Source organism: Seriola lalandi, unplaced genomic scaffold, assembly GCF_002814215.2.
Source record: "Seriola lalandi dorsalis isolate HSWRI2012SDOR001 ecotype SW California unplaced genomic scaffold, Sedor1 jcf7180002054921, whole genome shotgun sequence".
Classification (NCBI taxonomy): Eukaryota; Metazoa; Chordata; class Actinopteri; order Carangiformes; family Carangidae; genus Seriola; species Seriola lalandi.
In genome coordinates, this window is record NW_019525473.1 from 340,756 (window position 1) to 364,605 (window position 23,850).

Sequence of the window (23,850 nt, forward strand, 5' to 3'; positions counted from 1 at the left end):
AGAACCTAGACCTGCTTTATAATCAAAAAAGATATGGACATCTACCTTTATATATATATATATATGAGACCTTTAAAAGTGCACCATATACTTACAGTCAAGTCATGGCTTCTGTTTTTAGTCATTCCAGTCAAGTAATTCTTTAATCGCTCTTTCAGAATCTACATTTTTTGTATGAATTGTAGCAAGCTCCATATTAATTGTGTCTTTGTTAAAGGACAAAAGAGCATAAAATTAATTTTCTGAAGATTGTCAGAGCAGGAGGTGAAAACACTGAGCGGCAGAATAACAACCTGCAAGCTCTTGTGACGGGACCTGAATTCCACATCTAACCATTAGTCATGATAAAGCAAAGCAACCACCTAAGTGTTCATGAAAAAAAAAAAAAAAAACTACTGAAAGTATACACTGACAGTGCGTGCAGGGAGCCATTAAATAAAATGGTCGACAAAGTGAGCAACATAATGCAACAGCCAGAAGGAGAAGCGTGATATGAAAACAGGTAAAAGGGCTGATTTGATTTGGCGGTGGGAACTGCATGGTTGTGTGTGTGTGAGTGAGTGTTTGTATGTAGCACTATCCCTGCTGAATGGAGACACTACCGGAGGCCCCCTGCTAATTTACATTACGAAAGGGCTGCATACACAAGCTGTACAAAATGTCTTTGAGCGAAAAACTTAATCCACCATAGAATTTTAATTCAATCTTTATGTAGCGAGGATTATAGTATTTCCAAAGAGGCACAATGAATAATCTCACTTGCTGCTGAAAATCGCTGAAATGGAGAGAATATACTGTAAATGTTATTGATCCTGGAGGGGAAATTTGGATTTCAAAGCAGCAGAGAACAGAGGTGTCGACTGGGGAGAAATGGAGATATTGAGTGAGGATGTGATACAGGATCTAAATTAAAGTAAAAAGGGATTTATGATAAAATGTCTACAATTGTATCGAAACCTTTTTTCAGCGACAGCTAACACAAAATTTGTTCTCAGATGGCTACATATTGAAAGCTTTAGACAAAATGAAAAGAAATAAAGAAAATGCAGTTCTTTTTTACCACTTATATTGCTTTATCTGTTGTTTCCCAAGCTACCAAGGGTTTAATTGAGAATCTAAGCCTGAAAAAAACAGCAGCTCCTCAAATGCCAGATAAAATAAGGAGTGAAAGCGAGGGAAAGGCCTCAGATGTGAAAGCCCAAGGGCTTATCTGAGAGGAGAGAAAGGTTCATGGAGCACTGCGTGCAGAAATGTGATGCACAGAGCCGACACAATTGGCCATTGAGCGTCACAAAGGACCATGTCTGGTTTAGATGATGTATTTCTATCTCGACCTTCGGTGGCGTTCCACCCCTCTGAACAGGCCCCTGTTTGTGAGGGCAAATGTCAGTCAGTCAGCACCCCCTGAAGTACAGAAGCCCCTGCTCTGTAGGCAGCCCTGCATATGGTCTGACTGTAAAAAAGACAGTCGGAATAATTTAAGTAGGGCAAAGGAGAATCTTGGTTTTTGATTTAAATGGATGCTATAAGCAATGTTTCAGAGGGGTCATATTTTTCAGAATCAGACAAAACCTCGGTTCCCTGCTATTTGATAATTGAACCATTTTCTGGATGTCCCTTTTTCTGATAAGACCACTGTTATTTCCCCTCTGTAAACAGTAATTTAGTATGTTGAATATGATAAAAAAGGACTTTGAGTTATGAACCATTAATGCCATACCACTTGCCATCAAGGGAAAGGCAAACATGGGAAAGGAGAAAACAATGAGGGAATATGGATTCCCTCAAACTCAAGATAGTAAATCTTCATCCACACCAGCCTGGAGATACTGTGTCAATCAACACAGTGCACAATTACAATTGAATGTGCTATCTGTGGGACATGTGACCCCTGGTCTATTTTTATAACAGCACAGGGGATGACAGCATTGAATCTCCAGGGAAAAGAAGTATGTGTTTACATTCTCTCACACGAAAGCCTTGGCCATACTATCCTGAGCTATATCTTTGTGGTATGTATGCTAAGCTACCGAGCACATATTGATAATGCACAACAGTGGATTAGTAACAGTGCCCCCCCCCCGCTGCTTTTGTGTAAACACCGGGGCCAAATCTTGGTCAGATATAGATAGCCTTTGTTCATTGTTATTCTCTTACTTCATGGGAGGCTTTACTGTACACAGGAACAGGAAGGTAGAAGACCTGTTTACAGTAAACATACAGACACAAGAAAACCTGCTTTGTCGTTGTGGAAAGTGAAAGCACTAAAATGTGAGGTCGTCTAAAAAATAACCTTAACACTTTAAGCTGTGAAAAAAAATAAATTGCGACCACATAAGTGACAAGAAGGAAAAATGACCACAATCGTGGACGCTCTGATAAAAGATTGTGCCAAAATATATAAATCTGACATGGTTTCATTTAAGACAAGATTTTTCATAGTTTGTGGTTCTCTGTAAAACATAAGGTCATACAGGACACTTGCATCCCGTCCTTCACAAAAACACCTTATCAGGGCTAAATTAACCTACGAGCAGCACCCACTAATTACCCAGTTAATTAATTAACATATTATATTATATCTTCTTTATTTGATCCAAATGAAATCCAAAGGGTAAAACCTTTTATATGTATGGTTTTATATACTGTATATGGACTGTTATATGATAGATTACTTCATGGCTGGGAGCAGTGAGTCACCATAAGGTTGCCAGGCAATGAGACAGGAAGTAACAATACCCGGCCAAGAAACCAGTTTATATTCTAATATATACCCTATCATATACTATTCCTTTAAACTCTTTTCCATTCCACTTTATATTAATCAGTTAATCAAATTAGCTAATTGCCAAGCAGTAAACATGGGGCCTTTGGGGCCCCAGAGGGTGTGTGGGTCCAGTCCCTGGTTTGTAATTTAGCTCTGCACCTTATTCTTCTTCAGCCATCTTACCTAGCAGCTGCACTCCGCGCGTCAGACCATAAACATCAATCAGGGCCCAGAGGGGCTCAGCTGTGCGGACTCCGCTGAAGAACAGCATGGGGCTGGACTCATTTATGCGGTAGAAGACTCTGCCCTTCTTGTCAACCCAAAAGGCGATAACGTTGCCTTCATTGGCAAATTCCTCAGGCAGGGCCTTGGCCCAGAAGCCACTCTGGGACACAAGGTCAGGGCAGGCGTACTTGGGCAGGTTGTCTGGGTTTATCCTGGACGGGTCTTTGGAGGTGAAGCCCAGACGCAGAGCCCCGCTCCAGCAGCACTGCTTTTTAGTAATCTGGGGAGAGGAGAGCCAAGGTGGGTTTACTGGTATTATTTTGGGAAAAAAAAAGTATCATTTATTATTTCCTAGAAATGAGTAAAATAGTGCTGACTGTTATTTGACAAAGAGGCTCTAAATCACCCCCAACTCTCAACTTCTACCTCCTATTTGACTCTACAAAGTGTCAACCTAAGATAACAGTCCGATAGTTTTGACAGTTTAAAAGCTCTCAGACCTTTCAGAGCTCAAGTGTTTCACTCTGACATAATAAAATACCTTGAGGCGGACTTGCTCATACAGCGCTATGGGCCTGTTGCTGAAGGTGATTGCGTTGCAGAAACTGGCCTGCCTCTTGACTGTCTTCTGGGCCAGGTCCATGACAATTTGGGAACCCTTGGCATTTGGATGGAAGAGGAGTGGGCTGATATGAAGGGGCCCACTGACACTGCCACACTGGATAGGCAGGCACCTCTTGGGTTTGTGATGGCATCTGTGCGACGTGGAGGGGAACGGGCCACCAAGGGAGTCTGAGGACAAAAGAAGAAACAAGCAGAAAGAAAGATGAGTTTCTCAGTAAAAACAACAAAAAAAAGTCCTAATGAGGAGCAGGAGGTTGGGGTTAGTCACTGTGATTAGTATCTGATGTTTCAAATTTGATGGAAAGCTTTGCATCGCAGAAAATAATATCAGACATTACTGCACAATCTAAGATTTCTGAGTTCTTGTGTTTTGGTCTTTGTTGATTATTTGTGAGCAATGGAGTAATAAGCTAATCAGCGATAATCACACTGGGCCCTGCAGGGTGTAAATCAAATCTCCATTCAGGTCAAGACTGCATTGCAACACGAGACTGAAATTGTGCTCTTCAGTTACTAAACAACTGCAATGTTTGTGTTCCCAGACAAACAGCCCTTTAGAGAGCCAGGCCATGAGTCCATGTGTACCGTGAGCCATTTGGATGGGCATCTGTCGCCACAAGTCCTCAGCAGAAGCCATGTGCTGACTGGCTATATTGAATGGCAATGGACTGCACTTATATAGCGTCTTATTTGCGTTTCAGAACAGAAGCCACATTCACCCATCCACACTGTGCTTTTTCGTACAAATATAGCACGTTTTCTACCATACACACTAATTCACATATCGATGATCCACCGGGTTTAATATCTCGCCTCCTTAGGCGAAATATTAAACCGCTGACCTTTCAATTAGCGACCTACTCAACCTTTGAGCCAAAGCCGCCCCATAATTATGTTTCAACATAGTACATACCACATACTTATTACTAACATTAATCATCATTTGGCTAAGTAAAAATTGCAATTAAGACATTATTTTTGTTATTTAGGAGCCCAATAAATACCAGCCAACCCAAATATTACACTCTGTCATGTGCTTCATCCCCAAAACCCAGCAGCTCTATGGCTGCTTGCCAAGAGCAGGAAGACATGCAGAGGAGGACTTGAGTGACTTGATAATTACATGCATGGGCAGTAAGAGTGTTTGAATGGAGTCTGACTGAGAGTGGCTGAAGGGGGTACGACCACAGCACTCGAGCAGCTACTAGAAACAATATGTGCTGGGGCAATTTCACAGAGCTGCTAACTGCCAGATTAAAATGGCTAAATTAGTATTCTAAAGTTGAACTGTGTTGAATTTTTTGGCTTTGACAGAGACAATCTGATACTCCTCCAACACATTATACATTATCATTCTAGGATGGTAAATGATTCCCAGAAGTTGCAGTATTTGTGTTTGCACATTCCAGCATTTTGTGGTGAAGTGGTTTAATTTATCATTTTGTTGTGCCCACTTTCTCTCAACTTGTCAGGCATTATTTTTTACATCAGTTAGTGATCCAAATTCTCCTCAGACTGCTCACCTGGACATTTTATATCCATCAGGGTTTTTACTTGTCGGCCCAGAAAGCAATAATGCTAGCAACAGCAATAGTGATTGCAGGCTGAGAGACAAAGTCCCATTCCTGAGTCAAAGTACTAGACGTCCTGCAGCTGTGATGCATTATGGAGTACTCAGGCTACTGTCACTGGAGGAATTGGTGTGTCCGTCTCGTTTGACTGATTTTCACCCTGTATTATTTTCTGGCTAAACAGAAATCCCATCTCCTCAAATCTGACAGAGTGATACATCAGTATAAACATAAGCAAAACCTTGTTGTTTCCCCTTGATGTATCAGTTAGTTGATTTTATTTTTCCTTCCAATCAAACTCCAGTCAGTTATGCTGCAAAGTGGAAGCCTTTCAACACCAAATGTTTTGCCACCTATCTGATCTGTGGGAATAAGAAAAAGCAGACCGGCAATCAAAGTGATGAAATATGAGATATACTTCTGCTTCTCACAGTGTTACAGTGTTTATGAGCGTGCTGAAGTTTCATTCCACCCTGTGGCAGTTGCCTGCTCACGAAAATAAAAGGCTATAATTGAAAATGTCAAAGTGAAATTATGGTTAATATTCAGTTTATGGTGCTTTGAACTCTATAGCTGCTGTTATAATCACAGAGAAGTGTATGATTTTAACAGAGCCTCCTGATTCATGGAACAAACAGATGAAAGCTAACACTGTGACAGCAGCAGATGTCCTGTGGAGTCCTGATAAGAGTATGCAGCTAGTCCTAGAAAACAACATGCTTTTGTCCTCCCTCTCTTTCTTTGTCTCCCTCTTTTCCCTCTCGTCTGTGTTTATCTAGTAATGGCCCTTCCAGTTTTTCACCCAGTACGCGTGTCTACCGTTCAATCTGGCCACAACCTAAGAGCATCGTTGAGGCCTTTTGTCTTAGGAAGAGCCACAGGAGAGCGGTTGTTGAATGTGGCGCACATGGTCCCGGGCAGATTGAGCTGAATGCATTACCGGGGCTCCAAAGAGACGCAGCTGCTGTAGAGGGAAAACGGGCAATGTGTGAATTCATGTTCCTTAGCAACCCCTCGTATCTAAAGGTCTCGATCAGCGCACTCTTTCACTCTGCGGCTATCAGCTCGGACACAACAGATGCCTTTTGTTTACTCAGACACAACAAAATGATATTTATAGTCTGAGATTCTTGCTTTTTGCAGCTCCACTTGTGTGTGTGTTTTTTTAAAGTCCATTCAAACAAAGGGGTACAAGAGTTTACAGAGCAAAACTACCATCTAAATGTATTTGTATCATTCTGATAGATCTTTTAATCAAACAATTTGAAGCATCTAATCTGCTTATTATTTTTCCTTCCAATGTTACGTCGTGAAGATATGATGGTATAAATCACACCCACACACACACCCACCCACCCTGCTATTATTGATCACTCTTCTAATATCTGTGAGCACATTTGATTTATTAAACATTGCTTATATCGATCCTGTTTGTTCACTTCAATGGCAAACAACATTTAAAATTCTTTTGTTCAGTGATGAGCACTCTAAAACCGAATGTGCAAAAACTGCAGCTGGTGAGTGTTTTGTTTACTTTCTATGTTATGTGCAAATGGTTACCAGAGTTTTAGCATTTCACCGATGAAAAAAGTGAACATCCCTTCACTGAGGTAATGTGCTGACAATTACAGCCCTCAACTTTACTGTTTTGGTTCGCTCTCAACTTTGTTTGTTTTTTCAGCAAATAAAAAAGCTGTGATAAACCAGTTGTCCACTACCTGTCCAGATGACACTGACACGTTCGCCTCAACAACTTTAAAGGTCCCATGTTGTATAAAGTGAGATTTCCTTGTCTTTTTGGATTATAAAGCAGGTCTAGGTTCTATATTAATACTGTAAAAGTATCAAAGCGCTCAGTCCACAGAGAAATGTACTCGGCCTTATTCAGAAACTGAGCCTTAAAAAAAGCCATTAGGACTTCCAGAACTTTATGATGTCACAACTATACTATCACTGCCCTCAACCATCCCTCCAGCCCACCTGCACCCACCATCCAACCTTGCTGGATTTGGGAATTTGTTTCTCCGCGTGTTTACCTGAAATCTGCTTTAATTCAATTAGATCACTCAGAAAACAGTCAGCCAATCAGAGGAGAGGCTAAGAGGAGCAGGAGGAGATATAAAACTACACTGAGATGGTTTTTTTTTGGTACTTAAAACCAAAAATATATCTTCTTACGGATCAACACTTCAAATAAAACACTGGAAAAGTGTAAAATATGGGAACTGTGTACTGTCATGTCTGAAGTAATAAAAATAATGATTTAATTGTTCTCTACTCTGACATTAATTGCGGGAGATCATGTCATCTTGTAGCACGTAGTTTGTAGCATTGTGCCACTTCTACTGCTCAGCTAAAAAATGTGAAGGTGCAGCAGTACATTTCTGCTGTATGAAAACTTTCCACAGTTGTTAAGTCGTACCTTAGAGGAATAGAAGCTGAGAGGCCTTCAAACTCAACTTTCTGGCTCATATTTTATCTCCACACTGGTACCATGTAGCAACACGCCAGCACCACCCCATACAGTGTTTTGCCTGAGGTCTATAGTATGTCTGAGCACGTGACACAGAGTATGTGACAGCAAAGTATCAGTTCAGCTTTGTACGTACTAAAATTTAAGCAAAAAAAGTTTTTTCTCATGGGTGGGAAAGCAATTTTTCCACATAGCAGTTCTAGTGGTTAAGATTCAGTACGTGGTTTTAAATCCCATTTTGTACTTTTTAGTTATTAGACAGACCACAGCAGCCTCGAGCCTGACGGCTGGTCTCAAGTCTCCAATTACCTCAGCAACACAAATCCTGGAGTATGCTCATGTCCTCGGAGCCTGAGATGTGACCCCCTTCATGTAAACGGCTTGAAACTGGCTCCTGTTAACATCAATCTGACAGCTGCCTCTTTCAAACTCCTGTTTGTGCACACAGCTTTATGCTTGTGTTATCTGGGCAAAAGCAGTTTTAACAGCCTCACAGGAGCCATTTTGCCAAAGGTCAAGGATTTCTTATTATGAACAAATAGGGTGAAAAGCTTGTATTCCTCTGCCCCCGAGTGTAGAGGTCTTTATCCCACTAATAACAACACACACTACACACAACACACACACACACACACGCCAGCTCCAGTCCCTCATCACAATACACAGGCTTGTGTGCTGCTAATACCTGTCATACCCCAATGAACATCTCTGTGGAACATTAAGCTAATCTCTCGCCATTTCATTTGGCTGACGACGGCGAGTGAGAGGTGAGCTAGGCGCGTGCACATGTTTTCTGTGCATGTGTGTACTATCCACACACTTTTGTTGCTCCTCGACCATCAGCTAAGTGGTTTACCGTGCAAACAGGATTTTATAGGTGGGAGAAAAGTATTCAAATATTTGCTCAGTATTTGGTAGGCAAATGATTTCCTGGTTCCACGGGACAACTGTTCTTGTAAAGTAAAAACACAGTTAAGATGTATCATATCATGTGGAGTTGGGACAAAAACCTTGTCTAAAGGGTAAAAAGAATAATAAATTACATACAGTATATCTATTTCATTGGTGATCTAAACTTCTTGTCACACTCTATTGTTTTAAGCAGCAAAACCCTGCCTGTGTCTCCTAGGTATGCTGAAACAAACATTGACTTGCAGATACTGTTAACCCATGTCTCCACCATATATACCCAGTATTATGCAATGCTTTTAGCACCATGGAAACATGGACGAGTCTGTAGCATCCAGTCACAACACCCTACTATCAGTGCAGCACAGGTAGCCCACAAAGCCACTCCTTGTACTTGTTGCTAAGTAAAGCCCGGCTTAACACTCATCCTCTGAGACTTTAGCAAAAACAAAGGCACACACACACACACACACACACACACAGTAACACAGTGTGGATCTGTGGCCTCGCATATAAAATCTTTAACCCTTCGGCAATCATGAGAATATGTGAGCGTGCAGGCTAGTGTAGGGTTTAACAAAACAACAACTTCTTCCAAGCTTGCATTTAAAGTGAAACCAACGTGAGGAGATGTAGCCATACTGTGCTTTAGATCCTAAAGTACAGTAATGGCTACTAAACAATCTGTAAAGAAAACATATATTGCACTATTTTCACATCAGGTGAACTATTACGCTTTAAAATGTATTTGTTTTCTTGAAAAAAGCAACCATTATCAACTAAAGATAAAAGCAAGCAGCTGGTCTTTTACTAAGGTTACCAGTGTAAAATGTTTCTCTTCCCGTTTAAGTTCTTTATTTGATTTTGCTCTCTGTGAGTCCGTTGACAGTGTCATTTACAATGCCGCCAACAAGCCTGGAGGGCAGTGACAAACAATATCTTAATGATGTTTACATAGCAGTGTCTGGATGATGTATTCAACCCCACTGACTCATGACAAAAAAGCATTTCAGTCTGATGTAACAGCAGCTGTGAAATGAATCACACAATAATAGCGATGATTAATTACCCGCATTAACATTTAGGCTTAGATGCTTAAAAGCAAAGCTCAGCCAAGATAGCTTTATGTGCTATATGCTCCAACAGAAGCTTGTGTAATGGTGCCTTTTACAGTGTAGTTCACAGGGTGTTACAATTCCTCTCCTTAGTGATCTCCAAAGTCCCTTGCATATGCATTTATACATGTGACAGATGCTACACAGATACAGGTAGCGTGTGTGAAACCCAATAGTCTGTGTGTGTCTCAATGACAGGGAGGCTACTAGTGCTGCCCTGATAATAACTGTAGCTCCGGCTGCTATTCTACCTGGGGACAGGTATCAGAAACTCATTACGGACTCATCACTCATTAGAGTGGTGGTAACGAAAGGGCCTGACATCCTGCTTGGCAACACTGTGACAAATCTATTGGTTCAGTGTTGATGCACTGATAGATGACTCGTAGCCGTGGTAACTTTGCATGATGGGGCTTTCCATGATGACACCGCTCAGAGCAGCATCAGGTGATCCTGTAATTTAAAACTCTTTACACTAGGTAGCTGCAATATACTTTGGTGGCTGCTATTTGCGTTATGGTACATTGCAATAGCCTCATAATCAAACTTTTTTTCCCACTTTTTTCAGTCAGCCCGTGGTTTTCATATGAGAAGCTTTCTGTTTGGGCAAGGGTTGTTTGTACTTCCTGTCCAGCTGACATCATTTTCAATGACACAGAGGCTGCAGTGGTGAGTTGTAGGGACAGTTAACTTGGGTTTTTCACAAAAATGGAAAGAGTAAGAGTAAGAGTAATTTGATTCGCCAATTAATTCCAGTCTCTCCATTCCACTGCTGTCTCTTCATCAGTCAATGTTAAGTTAGCATAAGACAAACTCGACTGTTCCTGCAGAAATTTTACATTAAAAGCTTACAAATAAAAGGAAGGATGGAAGACATTCATGTGGAAAATGTGCAGGAAGTGTTAAGTTGCATGCAGAATAGTTTAACATGGACCGAGGAACACATCAATCAAAATACTCATGAATTCATCATTGAATGCAAACAGTATTTCTAATAGAGAGGAGAAATGTGTATAGAATATATTTGCAACTCAGAAATACTGCCGATGATTCAGAGGTCTGGCACAGAGCTAAAAATGTAACTGTTGGATTCAATGTAAAGCTATAACTAACAATGCTTTTTCCAATTACTCAATTGGAAAAAGCATTGTTCTTCCTTGAGCTCATGTTAATGTCTTCACATTGCTTCCTTTCACCGACCAGCAGCACAAAACCAAAATGTGTTCTTTTTGAATTAATACAAATATGAGAAAAGCTGTAAATCCTCACATTTCAGACGCTGCAACCAGCAAGTGTTTGGAATTTTCCTTAAAATAAATTATTGATCAAAAACTGAAATTCTTGTTGTAATGCTCTGCTCTCTGTCCTGACCTCTACAGCATATGGACGCATTTTTGTGTACATTAGAAAAATAACTAGTCTATACCACTTAAACAAATACGCTCTAGTTTCCTATCCTGGGCTTACCTACTGTAGAGACACTCTGCTATCAATAATTCACACCCTGATGACCGCGCAGTAAGCAAGTTTGATCAAGTCTGGTTGACATCACCCACTACAGCCCACTAGTCTCCCTGCTGTTACCACATTTTCTTCACGACAGCGATCAATAAGTAATAATATCGCAAGGCCGCACGCAGCGCAGCACAATGTAATCCAATGATGCTTCTTTGGCAGTGACGGAGAGCAGGCTGGTGGAGAGGCTTAATGCTATGCAGTGTATATTGACTGGAAGCAGGCAAAGACGCTATTCAGTACTGGCTGGAAGTCATTATGTGGGTGCTGCCTTGAAGGTGACCTGTCATGAGGATGAAAGGGCTGCTGCAGACACACACAAACACTTAAATATTTTGCATGCTTGCTGGACAAAGAAGTTGGTTGGGGTTGCGAATATGTACATGTGAGGGGATCTGTGCCCTGTGTGTTAATCAAGGAGACAGACTGTTGCCCCAGAACATGCTGCCTTGAGTCAGAAGAAGTAAGAATCACATGCATGACGCTGACACACGCTCTTAACAATGCCACCTGACCCTGACACATATGTTTCTCTCACTCCATAGCAACAGTCAAGTCCTGATTAAAGCTCTGTGTTTCTAACTCTTGCCCTAATACAGAGAAAGAAAGAAAAAAAGATAGGACAGGAGAAAAATAATTGGATGTATTTTCAAGTGGCTCACATGAGATATTAACTATCTATTGCCTTTATTTGGCATTCAATAGCTTGAGGCATATCCCACGACATTACTGAGATCTGATCTGTCCTTAAAAGTTAAGAAACTTCACTTTGTTAAATGGCATCTCTTCAACTCCGTATTACTTTGCATTTGGATACAGAATCCAATTCACTTCGAATGGAGCCAGACGCCCCATCGAATCAGCCTGTGGAGCCTCAGACACTGGCCCACTTTCAGTCAATCGGGAGCACAGAAGTGGAGCTCCCACACACTCGGCAGACTCAATTATGCAACCGACTCAGCAAACACTGTTCTGATGTGCTCTGGTGCTTCCCACCTGAGAACAGCCTGCATAGGTGCAACTTAAGAAAGCATAATCTGTTCCCCGGTAACTAACACCTTTCTTATAAATGTTATGTAAATGTAAACATTGAGTATGTAATTGTGACAATTTTCTGGGTAATACATTTCAATTTAGGAATGCTTAGTTCTTTGAAAGCTGTATTTCCCCACAGCACACGTATGCAGGAACACATCGGTGGAAGGGTTCAAATATGATTCTCCGATAACTTAAATTTAGATCAAAGAAAGACAGAAGCAGCAGAGGGAATTGAATGCTTTCTATCAATGGCTGTGGGTCGCCATAGCAACAACTGTAGTTTAATATTAGCTTCAGTTTAACCCTTTTATCTTCCCAGGCATTTTTTCTTCACTTCCAACTTTTCTGAATGTAAGTTAGCAGTGATTGTCAGGCAGCGGCTTTATTGAATATTTGTCTCTTACTGGTTTAAGTGGGATAACAGTCCGTTGCTATGGATGCTTCACATCCATTCATATCACTCTACAGAAAGAAATCAGCTAAATGTTGTTGGTTTGATAAGAAAATCCCCCAACAGTTTAATGTTATTTATGCAGCGAGCCATCAGTTAATGAATCAGGATACTGTATATTGAATGCACACATTACAATGAGTCATTTTATGGGGTGTTTGACCTTGATCCCAGAGAGACGGTGTTATAGTCTTCTCTTCCTGCTGTCTTAGTCTGTCCCTCTTTAACTAATTGGATTAATCTTGGGGCTTTAATTAGAATGATCAGGTGGTCAAAATCAGGAGAGGACATAGGAGCAGGGACTTGGTCTCATAGGATCACTTATATAAAACCACTATAAAGTGCTAGTAATAATTCTGTAGAATTATGGAGTGAGCTCAAAATCATACTTTTAGCACTGTTCATCTGCTTTGTTGCTGTTCTTCATATGTTGCAGTAGAGAGGAAAGAGGGAGCAGGGAGGGCTACTAACTTATTGCTACTTGTCACCATGGGGAGCATCAAACAAGATACACAAGGCCTGAAGCTGACCTATATTTACCCATAAACCTAAACAGCAGCTATGCTGTTGACTTTCACTGTTTATTAACCCACAGGCTCAGAGCTCAGAGCTCTTCAATAGAACTAAACAAAATTAAATAGTTGTATTAAGACACAAAATTCTACTTTCACACCAATTTGAAATGAAGACAAAATAATCAGTTAGCTGTTTTGCTCATAGCCACACATGAGATGGATGCTTCGACCTTACTGTTAACATACAGGGAGAATGCGATGGATAATGGGAATCAATGTATTGATTTCGTGGAGCACAGCTGCACACAGTGTCTCTTTATTAATGAGGGGAAACCACACCACAGCACAGAGGGAAACTCCACAACTTCCCATCCTTCACCGAACGTGACACGCTCGCACTCCTTAGCACATACAATGTAAACAGTTTAGTACAGTCTCATATGGGATATAGGTCTCCATTAGAGCGCGAGAAGGAGCTGACATCCTGTTTGCTACGACGAATTAATCAAAACACAAGTGAACACAGCTGCGTGTCTCGACACCTCTATTCTAATTGGCGGAGTGACGTAACTGTGACCAAAGAATAGGCTATAGTAGCAATATGGTACCTGATAACACAGCCTGTACTGGCAGCATAGCTAATAGTCGTCAGTGAATTAAACATTTAACCACATCAAATAACAAAGATACACATTTAGGCCTAACCAGTGCACCATGTATTTTAATATAGACCTCAGAACACAACCACAAACACTATGCCTTACCGTAAAAGGCATTTCGCGTTATCTGGCCACCCATTGTTTTATTCCTTTACAGTCCGCTTATCGCTTGAATGGATTATTCAGATGCTCTCGTTGCACAGCACAGCGCTCGTGACATGATTGCACGTTTGCAGCCAAAGGTAACCTATCACTTCTCTCCTCCGAGTAGATGCAAACGCTTGGAAAGACAGGACCCACACCTCCGTCTTGTGAGCGCAGGGACACATCCGTGAAGGCAACTCCCCCCCCTTCATTCACTGAGCGCTCTCTCCGCCCGGGTCCCACTCACTCACACTAGCATTTACATAAAAGGTGGAGACTCTGGCTGAGCGCTTTTAACGCTGTCACTGCCGCGACTAGCTGCCAAACCGTGGGGTTGCTACATATGGAGAGAGAGTGAGCAGGAAAAATAAACAAAATATATCATCATCACATGTACGAGAAAGATGTACACATGTATAACATGTATTTCATAATAATAGAAATTAAATTAATGAATTGGATTATACAGTAGGCTATATGTAGGCTTTCTTCCACAAAAAAAATTAAAAGAGATAGGCCTACAATGTGAGGCTAAGTATGGATCCAGAGCCTCAGGGAGCAAGTGGTCACATTCTTTACTCTCAGCACTCACTCTTTCACCTTCTGTACTTCCTTATGCGCCCCAGGCCCCCGGCAGACAGACTGGGTGACCCCTTAAGAGTAAGGCCTCTGACTCAAGTTGTCATCACGTATCGGCGGTGACCTCACAGTCCTCAATCTCAGACACCACTGTGTTAACTCTGAGCCTGAAGCTGCAGGCTCTCAGATAATGGTACTGTTAAGGACAGGGTGAGGTAAACTAGATATTAGATACTAGAATTAGTATTAACAAAAGTTTACTAAGTGAATGTGAAAGACAGCATGATAAAGGAATGAAAATATTAAAAATATAGCATATATGTAAAATGATATTGGTTTTTAGGTGGGCGTTTTTCAAATGGCTAAAACACAAGTCTACTGCAGGTTATAAACGCAAACCATCACTTTAAGCAGTTTTGTCAGCATAACATCAAGTGGGCCTGATGAAGTTCCAGAAGTGACAGTTTTCCTAAGATTCTGCAGTTATACTGGTCTAAAACAATTAGGCCTAAACACACCCGAAGAGGGGCAGGGGAGTTCCACTGCAGAGGTAGGAGGAGTGATATTTGCCCTGATATGTTCAATCTTTTCAATGAAGAAGCTAAGAATTCTGTCACGGTCGGCTGGAGAGGAAGCGTCTGCTGTGGTGGGAGGACAGTTCACAAGCTGATTGATGGTATTAAAGAGGACTTTGGGGTTGTGCACGGTGGCAGAGATTAACTGAGAGAAACACTGGTCCCTGGCTTACCTAACCTTACAGTTGTATTACGTAAGTAGGCAGTTGTTTGAGCAGCAAGTAATCAACCTGCATTTACGGGACTTCCACCTGCATCCAGCCTTCCTACATTTTCTTTTAATTTCTTAATTTATCCACGGGGAAATTTTGACTGTGGATCTTAGTCGAGCTTTTAGAGAAGCAACCATTGTCCAGACTGGATAAACATATCTGATTATATTTGAAAGAATGGGCAAACTGTGTGTTAAAAAGTGAGCGGAAGGACTGAGCTGTGTGTTTACTGAGAGCATGGAACTGGACCTTTTGCTTTAGGGGTTTTAAAGTAGCTTACTACGGTTTTAAGCAGGATACACATAGGGTTAGAGACAGCAAGATCTCTAGCGGAAAGGCTATTTAGATTTAAACCAAGTGTAAACACTCAGTGTAGTGTGTGTTCACAGTTGTGGGTTAGACTGTGCACATGTTGGAAAAAATTGTAAGACTCTAACATTTAAAAACTCTGTTCTTTCAACATGAAAGTTAACACATTATCCCAAGGTGGTGAGGTAGTGTTAATCTGGTCACAATAGATTATCCTAAATTAGCAACTTTTTGTATTAGGTATTTGTAATGTTCATTACCAAATGAAAGTGGGAGATAACGTAATTACCGCTGTATATATGTACACACACACACACACAAACACACACACACACACACACACACACACACACACACATATATGTGTACACACACACACATATATATATATATATATATATATACAGTGGTTATGATGGTTAAACAAAAAAGGTTAAACAGCAAGCCTAGCTGTATCTAAACCTATCAATACTAAAGCTTTTATAAATTATATATTGTTTAATCTGTCAAATTTCAAGTGTAAAAAGGAAAATTGTTGTTATACAAGGAGTTACAAGATCCAAGTTCATGCTTAGCGATGCTGATAGACAGATTTTGCTACCTTTGCACAGAGCCAGATTTGCTGTTTCCCCTTGTTGACAATCTTGGTGCTAACTGGCTGCTGATTGCAGTCGTACTTTTAATGGACGGATATGAGAGTGGTATTGATTTTCTCATCTAACTCTCCTCTGGAGAGCAAATAAATTGCAAGTAGAAGTGATGTATTCAGGTTCAAGAGCATAATTATTATCAGCAAAATGCACTTGAAGTACAAAAATAAAGGTGCTCCTGCAACGCGTAGCAATTCAGTGTTCCATAAACCTGCATGCAGCACTTAACATTCGTTGCTGGAGGAGGTCGACTTAATTTTAATTGTATCAACTTTATACACTGTTGGGTTGTTTAATCTATGAGAATTCATTCTATTTTCAAGCGAATTTCAAACCTCATCAAAAACAATAATTGCCTCTGAACTGTAAATTATACGTATCTAAAAACTGTGTACAGTGCTTGAGTAAATCAATGTCAATATTAATATCAATTTTACACCACGTCTGTCACACTCTGAGTCATGTATCAGTTACTTAAAATGATCAGTCCTTGTTTCATCGCTTGTTTTAAAAATGAAATATTGTATATAGAAACATTATACTTTTATTCAGAAAAGCAGGCAACTCTGGTTGTTAAAATGCAGCTACAAGTCATTTAGGGATATGATGAAATTACAAAGACACCATCCTTTTGTGAAAGGAACAGAGGAGTTTAATGAGTATAAAACAACTGGCTGCATGATATTATATATCCTCTGTTTATGTTTAAAGCATTACCCACTAAATTCTGCAGGTAAAAATATTTACATGTCCACATTTCCCCATCATGTTTAATGATACCGACCATGTAACCATAACAAATACTCAAGCCCGCCTGGGATGTTGATCAAAATGAAATCAGGACCACAACCTCAAGGTTCAGTTTGCTACATGAGACAATGTAGACACACACACATGGTGAGCACATTGGTGAAGACAGTTGGTGGAAAGCGCTCATAGCACAATGAGAGGCTAACCACATTTGGTTTCATGTATCACCTCTGCAGACAATTGTAAAAATCTGGGTTGAGGATTTTTAAAGAAGCCGAGTTGATTTAAGACAATGGAAGACATATCACACAACTGAAATTAGCGTCCTTATTGCATTCACTAGGAGATAAATCAGTACAGGTCAAGACAAAACGATTCTATCAAAAAGAATGTTGATAAATTCGATTAAGGATGATTAGTAACAGGACAGAATGAGCTCAAGTCAACAGATACATCTTTTTTATATGTTCTGACAAAACCAGCAATAAAACAAACACCAACAACTTGATTCTTAAGTCTCTCTAGGGATGACGTGATCACACTAAGGTATAACAGCTTTGCGTGCCACGGACACGGCTGTAAGAATGAGCGCTGGCCAGACAAGTTTCAGGAAGAAACATCAGGCCGGGTATTAACATGTCATGTAACCTTGCAGATACACTCTACAGGAAGGGCCTGAAGTAAAGTGCACTTCCTTTGCCTGGCTTGATGTTGGTGCTATACATGAATACATTGCTAGAACATCCTTCCTTTGTACAGTACCTTTTACTTCCTTTTAATAATGCCTAGCCATCACTCTGTTAGCCTTAACCTTTGAACAAGAAAGCCTCCTTTGGCCCGCAGTCTTGATTGAGGTTCATCTCTCAGTCTGTACATAAAATTGCATTACATAACTCAGTCACATAATGCAGTGTGGCTCGTGGTTTGCAGCCGTTCAGCTGATGTCAGACAGGACTAGGCATACAACGTTGATATACTGCCTGTCTGACAGGTTACATGTTTCATGTGAATTCCATCCATATTTTCTTGTCTTAAGGGGACATCTCTGGCTAATGCCTGCAGCATCATCAGCAGATGTTTATTCTGCTCTGTTCGGTTCAGCTTTGCTGAACCATGGATGCTTAAGCTTTCTGACAATCCCTTTACAGTTATCTGGTGTCTGCACATGAATAAAGACTGCAGATATTTGGATGGACACAGTACATTAATCTGGAATTCTGAGAGCACATATGCTTTTAATATACAAAGAGTTTTCTCAAGATTGTCGTCACTGGAAAAATGACAGCACTGGTGTTTTGCTGAAGCACAAATTCCTGACTAGTGTCCTCTTGTGTGAATAATGACTGTTCTTTAAGTACCAAAGAAGTAGTGTGAAGTGGGCCAAGTCTGGCCCTTCAACAAAAACATTTGGCTCACTAATGAAAGCTATCATAGCTTGCATCATTTAAATCTACAGCAGATGACGATGTAAATAAGAGACTTGTGTAACAATCAATAAAGATTTTTTAACAACAAATGTGTCTCAAACACTAATAGGTCACAGTCTAATACATGGTGTGAGGATAGCAGCTTTTTCTAAGTAAACAGCAACAGTATTTTCATTGAATCCCAAATGAAATCAATTACAGTTTAAATGTTGTCGTGCAGCACAAAGCATGTCAGTTAGAGTTGAAACAATTAGTAATATCTTCAAATGTGATGATTTTTCTCTGTTTATATCACAGTAAACCCAATATGTTTGGGTTTGTACCGTTGATTGGACAAAACAAGACGTTTGAAGACGTCATTTTGGACCTTGTGAAACTGTTTTCTGCCATTTTATAGCAAAAATGATCAATTGATAAATTGAGATGAGTAATCTTTGTTAAGTTTTATTAGCTTCTGTTAGCATTAAACCTCCACTATGCCTGAAAAGGTTGTCCAATAGTTAAAGCTAATTGATGAATGAGAGTTCAGGGTGAGTGGTTGGGTGTACAAAGTGTCAAGTGACTTTGACACCAGATCCCACTGTTCAGATCCTGTTCCACACCAACAGTCAACACTGAACCTAAACTTGTTTGACCACAATCTATCCCTATATTAACTGAAAGTTGTATTGCCTAAACCTGATCAACGGCGTACTGGAAAGATGGCCGATCAGAAGTCGATTTTTATGAATTATTGTTTTGATGATAGTGGTTTTGGAAGACACTGAAGCCAGAATAGCTCACATTCATCTGTTTGGAAGGTTGGAACGGTTGTTTTGTTTTTTAGATGGAAGGTCCTTGTTACGCCGAGTTCCACAGCGTCGGGTTGCAGCTGAGCTCTGACTCTGTCCACTGGAAACGTTTCAGAAGTGCAGCATCTTGTTCTTAGTATCGTCTAGAGTTGTTTTGTGTGTGTATTTTACAAGCATAAATACACATTTTCATTTCATTTAGAGACGATAACAGATTCTTTATGGCTAGACTTGGATATGACAATCTTTTGTTACTTTTTACATTTTTGTAATCACTCATTTTAAATATCAAATGTGCTGAATGACAACAGAAAAAAGAAAAATCCATTAACCTACGTCGTCATGGTAACAATAATAAACACCAAGGTTGTATGAAGGGTCATGGTTTGGTTAGGACGAGGCACCAAAACTACTTAGTTAGGTTTAGGAAAAGATTGTGGTTAACAGAAGTACTTCCTTAAGGTTAGAGGACCTTTGTTGTCACGGTTACAATAATAAACACACGTCTGCGGAACAGTCAAGTAAACAAACATCGGATTCCTGTGTGAAAGTCCTGTGTTTTGTCGACCCATCCATCCACCCCAAATACATCTTAATGTGGAGTTTGTTGCTCTTTACACTACTCTAGGTCACTGTACAATAAAATAACTACAGGTCGTAATAAGCTGCTTGCTCAGGCGACCTACGGCCTTGTTTTTTATAGGAGGACATTATCATTAAAACACAGTGCTAGTGGTCACAGTGGTTAGGGTTATAGATAGGGATATCTATCTATCTATCTATCTATCTTATATGTTTATCTTTCCCAACCCAACTATTTGTTCTTTTCTTCGATGTTTAAACATGCTGAGCCAATAAAGGTGAATCTCATTCAGGTATCTACTTCTTGTATGTTCAAGGTAACAGAATAATAATGAGAGCAAACTGGGAAAAGACAACAAAAAGGTGAAAATCCTCATTGTGTGTCGTCATATACGTGGGTTTGTTATTATCTTCTTAGGAGTTTCAAGTACTAACACTACTAACAGCTATATTTACTCAGTTCTAGTCTTTGACTTGCTAATTCTTTGAATAATGAAATCACTTTCTATGTGAACAGCCACTGGCTTGTGTTCTTCACACACCCACAGGAATTCATCTTGAGTTTAGACACAGTAAAGTAGTGGTTAATGATGGAGATGGAATTAAGTTACATATATATTTCACGTACTTATTAGGTTGTCACAATTTTAGCTGCAACATCTTTGACTGATTCTTCTTTCTCTGCATAAAAATTCAAGTTTTTCATGGTTTTGAAATCAACAGACTGCAGCCGTCAGCCATCATGTGGCTGCAGACCTGACATGGTGGCTGATGATTAACCAACCCTAATAGCCACATGTCCCAGCATGCTTCGTTTTTTGACAGCAGCTGGAGACCAGACCTGACCGAGGTTACCACGACAACCACTGCTTGAAAGGAATTACGTACGTCTAACAGGGATGCATATGTAAGCACACACAAACACTCACAGCCCATTAGTCCAATGAGACAGTGTCCATTAATACTAGCAATAAAGTGAGTAAAAAAGAAAAACAACAAATAGCAGTTTGGCAGAATAATAGCACAGCAGGGTGTGAGCTGTGTACCAGTATAGTATACCAGTAGACAGGGTATACAGTGTACAGGGGTGACAAAACATCCTGCCAGCAGAATGGGGCCTGCCATCTCTTTCTAAGTGATCTGTATGGAGGTGAAAGCGAATCTGGCAGCAGATGCCGAGCGGCGGGGCGGTCAGCAGAGTGGGTCTCCTACAGCTGGTATTGTCTGGAGTGCTGCTCAGCGCGTGTGTGCAAACAAAACCTCCCATTCAGCGGGGCCTCAGGAGTCCCATCACAAGGCCATTTGCAATATGAGTAACGACGGAACCTCAGAGAGATCCAGAAACAGGACGAGATGGAGAGAAAAGGGGGGAGAGGTGGAGAGAATGTAGGAAACTGTGACACTGTCAAATTTTTTGAAAAAGTGACAGGATTGTTATGTAATGCAAAAAAGAGAAAATGAGAAAAATGGAAAAAAAAAAGAAGGGGGGGGGGAATGTGAGAGATAGCAGGTAGGGGGCATTTGCACAGCTACTGCAGCAAGCATTGGAATAATGATGGTCTCCTCCTTTCATAAATCCAGCCTTATTGCAAATCCCTTTCTGTCTATTCTGAGACATGCCCTCAGCAGGTATTCCAGATAACTACACTCTTAGTTATTAGCAAAGGTGAAAGTTAGTTTGAGGGCAAAGGATGTCTGGTGTAATGCAGTACTTTTCATCAGAGTTGGAGCAGAAGAAGTGGGGAGGTGATAATTAGATCTGTCACTCTGCTTTAATATCTCTCCGAGCTGCTTGGCCCTGGGCTGGATTGTTGCAAAGAAATGCCTTATTGTCTTTGCTGCTCAGGAACTGAAAATACCGTTTCCATGTCTGATAGGCCGCAGCAAAATGTGCTGGTGAAGAGTGATGGACTTTAGTGCCGTATCACTGTGAATATGAAAGGACCTGAGCTGGTTATTTCATAAGGCGTACATGTTGTCCGGTGTATTTTCTCTGTATTAATGGTTAAAGAAGACGAAGAGTCTACAGCCAGGCTAGTGGCTCTTTGAGGTTGCTTCTGTCTAAATACAGTCTAACACTGACCGTGCTAGACTGTTCATGTTTGGCAGGTATAATGTTTACAATTTAAACCATCTTAATTCAGGGTGTTAGCATGCTAAAATGAGCTATTCAGCTATTTCAGGAGCCCTTTACTTCTGGAAGTCCCATTTATTTTTCCTAAAGTCAGTGTTGTGCAACTCACAGTTGGAGCATTTCTACAGCTTGGAAACAGCATGAAACTCCCCAGGTTTAAGTGTCAATCCAAATGATGAACAGCTTTGTAGAACATATAAGGTTCCATGATAAGACACTGAAGGTACAAGCTTTGTGAATGTAACATTTCTAGAGGGGATGTTAACTGTGACTCCCAATGTGCAAGGTGATACATTTTTACATGTGTATCTGCAGCAGTGACGTGCCATCAGTGCAAGTAAGGTAAGCAGTGCATATCCAGTGAAAGCAGAAAAATAGACATGAATTAAAACAATCCTTACATCTGATCTCAGAACACATTCCCTCGTCTCATTGTGCTTCACAACCACAGTCTGCGCGATGAGCCAGGAAAGGTTAACAATGCTGAGGCAGGAAAATACAGGATTCTGCATTGTCACTGGAGTGAGTCATTGTCAGTTAATGGTAAACATTTTTAAGATTACCTTAGAAGTGTTTTGTTTTTTTTTTTTTTAGATATATTTTTCCTCTATATTGCACATTTGATATGTTTAGTGTCAGTTCAGAGGAATAATCTTAATTCTTCCTCAGCCAGGGAGGAGGGCAGAAAAGGTGAAGGTGTCCAGGCAGAGAGCAGCAAGATGCAGCAGAGACTTTTCATCACAGGAAAGACAGGCAGCACAAAATCAGGAGACAGGACAGGCCCTGAATTTAAAGGAGCTGTTTGTAGGTGTTTCTGTTTCCAGGCGCTGAATATACTCAGGTTGTGGCCGCAAACTCTGTAAAAACTGTAGAGCAAATTTGTGCAACACCACTCCCTTAGTGCATCAGGCATACAATCTGTAGATTAGTTCATTTCTAAATTCTTTGTTTTGATAGAGTTCAGCAGGTATGGTGACACATTTTGTTAACAACTGCAACAACAAAGCGTGTCGAATTCCCTGTTCTGCACTGTTCTGACTGGCGCCTCTGACCGGCCTCCTCTCCACTGCAACGGTGCCCCGAGGCTCATGGGTGTTAAAGCATTTAGAGCCATCTGCCAAAATTAGGGAGGCAACATAAGTTGAAATAATTAAAACTAATCAGTTCATCAAAGTTAATTAACATAAACCAAAATGATAATTACATTATCTTGGAGAGTCCTGCAATTCTTTGTTAAGTAAAAAAATAAAAACGGGAATGCATAATGGGGAAAGCCTTTCAGGACCAGTGCTCCCTCACGCTTTGCAACTCTAGTAGCGGCTTTAGAAGAGCTGGTAGGTGGATGTTTGTCATGGCGGATGGAGCCAGGCTAGCTGTTTCCTCATGTTTACAGTCTTTGTGCTGAGCTGAAGCGGTTGCTGGTTGTGGCTTCATATTTACCTCTAAGACATGGTACTGATGGTACTGATCCTCTCTTCCTACTCCAGACATTCAACTAAAAAACAAAAATGTCAGTCTAACGGTGGTGCTACAGAGAGAAATAAAGGGGATCACTGAACCCAGTTGACTTCATGGCTGTAGTTATTGGGATATTTTGGTGCTCCGACTGACCGACCACTGAACTGACAGACCGCCATTGCCATCTCCACGGCAACGCCATGACAAATACATATGTCCAAAAAAAACAAAAAAAAGATTTTATGGGGAAACTCATTGTTTCCTGTAGCTCTCCCCTCTCTTACGGGCAGGGGTACATGTGGTTGTAATTCGTCCCAGAACAGATCAGCGAGACTTTTAAATTGCAATTCCGATCATGATGGGGTGTTTATTGTTCA

The 23,850-nt window shown here is 40.6% G+C and overlaps 1 protein-coding gene across 1 annotated transcript in view; it reads right to left on the reverse strand.

Moving 5' to 3' along the window:
- The window catches only part of LOC111673569 (E3 ubiquitin-protein ligase NEURL1-like), a 43,704-nt gene extending 29,504 nt beyond the window's left edge, over positions 1 to 14,200 (reverse strand). Inside the window, exons 1-3 of the mRNA XM_023431370.2 lie at positions 13,968 to 14,200; positions 3,534 to 3,784; positions 2,951 to 3,272 (exon numbers count right to left, since the gene is read on the reverse strand). Coding sequence (XP_023287138.1) covers positions 2,951 to 3,272; positions 3,534 to 3,784; positions 13,968 to 14,001 — 607 coding nt within the window. The 5' untranslated portion in view covers positions 14,002 to 14,200. The remainder of the gene's footprint in view (positions 1 to 2,950; positions 3,273 to 3,533; positions 3,785 to 13,967) is intronic.
- Positions 14,201 to 23,850: the final 9,650 nt, after the last annotated feature.